The sequence below is a fragment of the Penaeus monodon genome, chromosome 4 (assembly GCF_015228065.2).
Source record: "Penaeus monodon isolate SGIC_2016 chromosome 4, NSTDA_Pmon_1, whole genome shotgun sequence".
Taxonomy (NCBI): Eukaryota; Metazoa; Arthropoda; class Malacostraca; order Decapoda; family Penaeidae; genus Penaeus; species Penaeus monodon.
The window spans coordinates 5,325,652-5,331,045 of NC_051389.1; the positions used below are offsets into that span (position 1 = coordinate 5,325,652).

General features: G+C 46.1%; 1 protein-coding gene across 1 annotated transcript in view; it reads right to left on the reverse strand.

Moving 5' to 3' along the window:
- Positions 1–3,653, reverse strand: part of LOC119572430 (anti-sigma-I factor RsgI2-like) — a 7,495-nt gene extending 3,842 nt beyond the window's left edge. Inside the window, 4 exon segments of the mRNA XM_037919545.1 lie at positions 1–83; positions 342–432; positions 3,365–3,417; positions 3,535–3,653. The exon segment at positions 1–83 is cut by the window's left edge and continues 58 nt beyond it. Of these exon segments, the coding sequence (XP_037775473.1) occupies positions 1–83; positions 342–432; positions 3,365–3,417; positions 3,535–3,653 (346 nt within the window).
- Positions 3,654–5,394: the final 1,741 nt, after the last annotated feature.

The window sequence follows — 5,394 nt, forward strand, 5'->3', positions numbered from 1 at the left end:
AAATCCCAAGAATAACTGGTCCCATCTCTGATTCAACCTTCCCACAGTCACAAACTTCTCTTCTTTGGTCATACCAACAATTACTGGAAGTAATAAGAAATGTACATGTCTTTAAAGAGAAAATTGCTGTGTATACTAGGTTAATCTGTTATTAAAGAATGAACCATATATATCGGTGAAATTGTAACTGCAGATTATATAACACTGAAAAAAACAAATGGTCAGAATATTTCAACCAGGAAAATGTAAGCAATATAATCTACTATGAATGACTTTTGAAAATCCTAGTTATAAATGAAAGGAAAATAAAAATCTATCAATACCAGTACTGAAGTACATACATGGGACACCTGCATTTAAATTCCTCACACTCTAGTCCTTGAATACAATCTGTAGAATCTCTGCAGTATTCCCCAGGTTTGACACGATATTCTGAAAAAAGGTTCAAATCAATAATTTACATGATCGTCTAAAGTGTGTGTGTGTGTGTGTGTGTGTGTGTGTGTGTGTGTGTGTGTGTGTGTGTGTGTGTGTGTGTGTGTGTGTGTGTGTGTGTGTGTGTGTGTGTGTGTGTGTGTGTGTGTGTGTGTGTGTGTGTGTGTGTGTGTGTGTGTGTGTGTGTGTGTGTGGTGTGTGTGTGAGTGTGTGTGTGTGTGTGTGTGTGCGTGTGTGTGTGTGTGTGTGTGCCTGTGTGTGTGTGCCTGTGTGTGTGTGCCTGCGTGTGTGTGTGTGTGTGTGTGTGTGTGTGTGTGTGTGTGTGTGTGTGTGTGTGTGTGTGTGTGTGTGTGTGTGTGTGTGTGTGTGTGTGAACCGGATGTACACTTCACACCCCCGTCCAAGCAGCTGCCCTTCTCCTTGGGCAGAACGCAGATGTCGCCCGGCTTTCTCTTTTCGCACAGGGATAAACATCCGTCCTCGAAGGGAACCGCCGCATAAGAGGACACGTCCGTAAGGTAGAGGGAGAGAGACACGGCAGACGGCCCAAGCCACACAGGGTCCAGCTCCACCACTTCGTCCTCCACCCGGGGACACCGGGGTCTCTTGAGGGGTCTCATATCTGTCTTCAAGAATAAACCAGCAAGCTAAGCCCCTTTTCACTGACCCACCCAAGTCCATCTCTCGTCTCGCTCACATCTGGTGACTTGCGTGGCCTCTCGCTTACATCTGGTGGCTTGCGGTGGTCACTCGCTTACATCTGGTGGCTTGCGGTGGTCACTCGCTTACATCTGGTGGCTTGCGGTGGTCACTCGCTTACATCTGGTGGCTTGCGGTGGTCACTCGCTTACATCTGGTGGCTTGTGGTGGTCACTCGCTTACATCTGATGGCAGAGGTGTTCAAGAACCTCACAACGCCGACGCATATTCCCCTAGCACCTCGCTTCTCGCCGACGCCTGTTGTCGATCCACGCGAAGTGCCTCCCCGCCTCTTTTAACGCCCAGCCATCGCTACCAAGTCCTCTTCGATCACGCCTACCCGCACCATGTCTGTCCTACTACTTCGTGCTAAACACTCACGCCTGTGCAACCCTCCTGACGGAGTCGCTGAAGATGTATCCTCGCACTCTACGCCACCACACTCGCCAATCCGGCTCACCTACCTCGCCAAGTCTTCGCGAACCCTCGTCAGCACAGCGATGAAGTGGCAGTTCTACCTACCACCATCAACACTTCCTCGTCACTCTTAAAAGTAAGTGTACCTAATAGTGCCAGAGTAACTATTGCCCTCCCTATACCCACCCACACTTTGCATACAAGTTGCCTTCTTTCAAATTCAAGTACACGCCACTCTACGAACGCACACTACTAATTCTATACTACATAACTTCTCGCTGTCAACCATTGTTTTTTTTTTCATTACAATCACACACTGAGATCAAACCTAAGTGACACGCACCCTCACTTCACACCTCATTCCCCAGCCCTAACCATCCCTTAATTGATGTATTCTGTTAGTATTTTTCTGTCTATTATCATTTTTATCCTCAGATCGCACAAATTAGCATATATCATTTCTCTCAGAACAAATGAGTACCTTCGAGTTTAATTAATTATTGTTATGTTCGGCTGCTCTCATCATATTATTCATGTTTATTTGTGTCGAATTAATGGAATTATCTTTTTTTTCTTATATGTTATTCCTATTAGTATTCACTTCATTACTTCTTGCGTATTGTTATATTCTGTGTATACACTATATCGTTCTTTATTTCACTGTTTCTTCATACTTGCCGTGCTAATCTGTCGCTCGTTCACAAGTAGATTTCGATCACCTGACTATCCTCTTATCTACCTACCTGCCCACTCTACTCGGAATTCACTCTAAGATTGCGTATTTTACTATGTGCCATCCCTATGACTAATCTTCTTCTTTTAACGGTAGGTTCATGTCTGAGCCGCCGTGGTCACAGCATGATATTTAATTGTAGTTTTCATGTTGTGATGCTCTTGGAGTGAGTACGTGGTAGGGTCCCCAGTTCCTTTCCACGGAGAGTGCCGGTGGTACCTTTTAGGTAATCATTCTCTCTATTTATCCGGGCTTGGGACCAGCACTTGACTTGGGCTGGCTTGGCCACCCAGTGGCTAGGTAGGCAATCAAGGTGAAGTTCCTTGCCCAAGGGAACAAACGCGGCGGTCGGTGACTCGAACTCTCGAATTCAGATTGCCGCCGTGACAGTCTTGAGTCCGACGCTCTAACCATTCGGCCACCGCGGCCTTCTATGACTAATAACTGAACCCAAATCTCTTACGACGTCCTCTCGAAGTTCGGTATCTTGTCCTCAGTAATGCTGGAGTTTATGCTTCTTTAGTTTAAGGTTTGGTGAATATGTACTGATGGTAGTGTCTCCAGTTGCAAATAATGGCAACACATTGCAGACACCATGCTTTATATAGGCTTAGTCGGTTACAATCACCGCAAGTTAATTTTAAGCCCGGCTCATGGCCGTAAACGAAGGAATCCTGCGCCCGCCGCACACTTACGCTCATATGATTGAAGCGCCGAGACGCGCACTGTTAGAATTAAGTTCAGGCCCAGCTGCCTATGTGTTCAAAGCATATATACTTGCCTATTTACCCCAAAGATATGGAATTCTTATCCAATTAATTTTTCTCTCTTCAATATGATGGTACCTTATTGAACTCGTTCAGTAATTAACACCTTACTTGACACGTTACTCTTCTTGTGACAAATTGTTCTTATTATGCTCTCATTTTTCTTGCAATTTAGTAAGGTGATTGACAAACAGATTATCCTCCTCCTCCTTAGCCCTTTTACTGGCCTGGTACACTTATATCTCAGCTTCTGAAGACGATTGACCCTCCTCGTTACTGAATGTTGCACCTCAGTGCGAAACCTCTGCCACACCCGCTACCCTGGCACACGACGACACCAGCGATCCTCGGATCACCAGGAACCATCTGTAGATACCGAACATAACCTCTACTGCATCGTTTCAAGCGTTACAGTCGGCTCGAAGACGAGCCTTGCACGTGGCCGAGCGATGTCAACAATACGTAGCAAGACCCTATGTACACTTTACAACCCCGTCCAAGCAGCTGCCCTTCTCCTTGGGCAGAACGCAGATCACACAGGGTCTAGCTCCACCACCTCGTCCTCCACCCGGGGACACCGGGGGTCTCTTGAGGGGTCTCATATCTGTCTTCAAGAATAAACCAGCAAGCTAAGCCCCTTTTCACTGACTCACCCAAGTCCATCTCTCGTCTCGCTTACATCTGGTGGCTTGCGGTGCTCTCGCTTACATCTGGTGGCTTGCGGTGGTCACTCGCTTACAGTGTGTGTGTGTTTGTGTTTGTGTGTATATGTGTGTGTGTGGTGGTTGTTGTGTGTGTGTGTGTGTGTGTGTGGTGTGTGGCCGCCGAAGAACGCCTATTAGTTGTAAATGGGTGTGGGGTGACTGATACCACTTCATAGCACTTCGGGTCGTTAAGTTTTATTCAGTAGCGGTCAAAACCTGTTATTAAATACATCGATTATAGGAAGCGTGCCTACAATACATAAAACCAATAATAACAATATATATTAGATTATAAGTAAAGAACTTCTACAATACAAGGCATACATACGCATTGCGGGAACCGTCATAATATCATCTGATTCCAGTATGCTATGGCGTCTTGCGGCACGGAGGGTTCTCTTGAACTGCCCTCACCCTTTTAAACATACATATGCTACGACGTCCAAGTACATTCTACTTCATATGTTATACATTAGTTGTCACGACCCCTATCTTCCGCTCGTGCTGTGAATACACATTAGACCACCATCACTCCTAGGGGACTAACGCCTCACACAACAAGTTCTGACAGGTCCCGCTCTTATGCCTGATACGGACTCTATGGTGTTTGACCCGCGGTCACAGCCGCTAGGCCTCCTCGAGGCGTTGTGACACCCAGAAGATGAATTTTATACAATGACATGCCTCTCCGATTGCAAAGTTGTTACGAATAAGTGATCTACAGAATATATGATACACCATAATATGAAAGTATGGATAACCACGGCGGCTACCTTCCCCCTTTTGCTTCCACTGTGAGCAACAAATAATCCCAGGGTTAGGATAATGATACTTCTAAAGAGGCATAACTTCACTATGGGTCTGATGAGGATTCCGACTAGTCCGGACTTTGTCTTTCTCACGAGTCTATCTTCCCGGCTATAGCCTCGTCCACCCCGTCCCTAGCCCCACCGGATTCCTGGATATGTCGTTCGACAATGAGGACAAGGTCTCCTGCCTTAAGATTTCTGGATGCTTCAACTGTTTCCTGTCTCATCCTCAATGTGTTCAGGTATTCAGCTTTCCCTCATCTCCAGAACCTATCTGCTACGACTTGTGCATTGATCCAGGCTCGCGCCCATATTGTGTTGTCAAGTGAAGCAATTGTCATTTGTCTGCATCTGGAATACCATCTACATTCATCCTCAGGGCATGGTTAGGGGGTTCAAGCGTTCTGTTCTGTGACATTCGCGCCAGAATCGCATATGAGGACGGCTATTCGTCCTATCAAACTGCTTTGCCCTGGTGATGCCATTGCTTCATTCTCGACAGATATCATGAGGCCATCTACATAAAGTTCTCTTTTACATATCTGCTAATTTTGGGTCTTAGATAGTCGTCCTTAGAAGAGCAAATGATGCAACATGTGGGGCTCCAAACACTTCAAATAAGGGCACATTCATGCGATATACTTTCGGCCTCGCATGAGAATCCCCCTTTTTTTTGCCACCACAAGAACCTTAGAACATCATGATCCCGTGGGGTGACCTTTTTCCTGGTGAAAATTATAGACCTTGATATCAGCAGCTACTGCAATTCTTCTTTCTCTAAACCGGAGGCAGTATGCCCAGCGGTCCATTCATCAGTCTGGGCCTTTGGG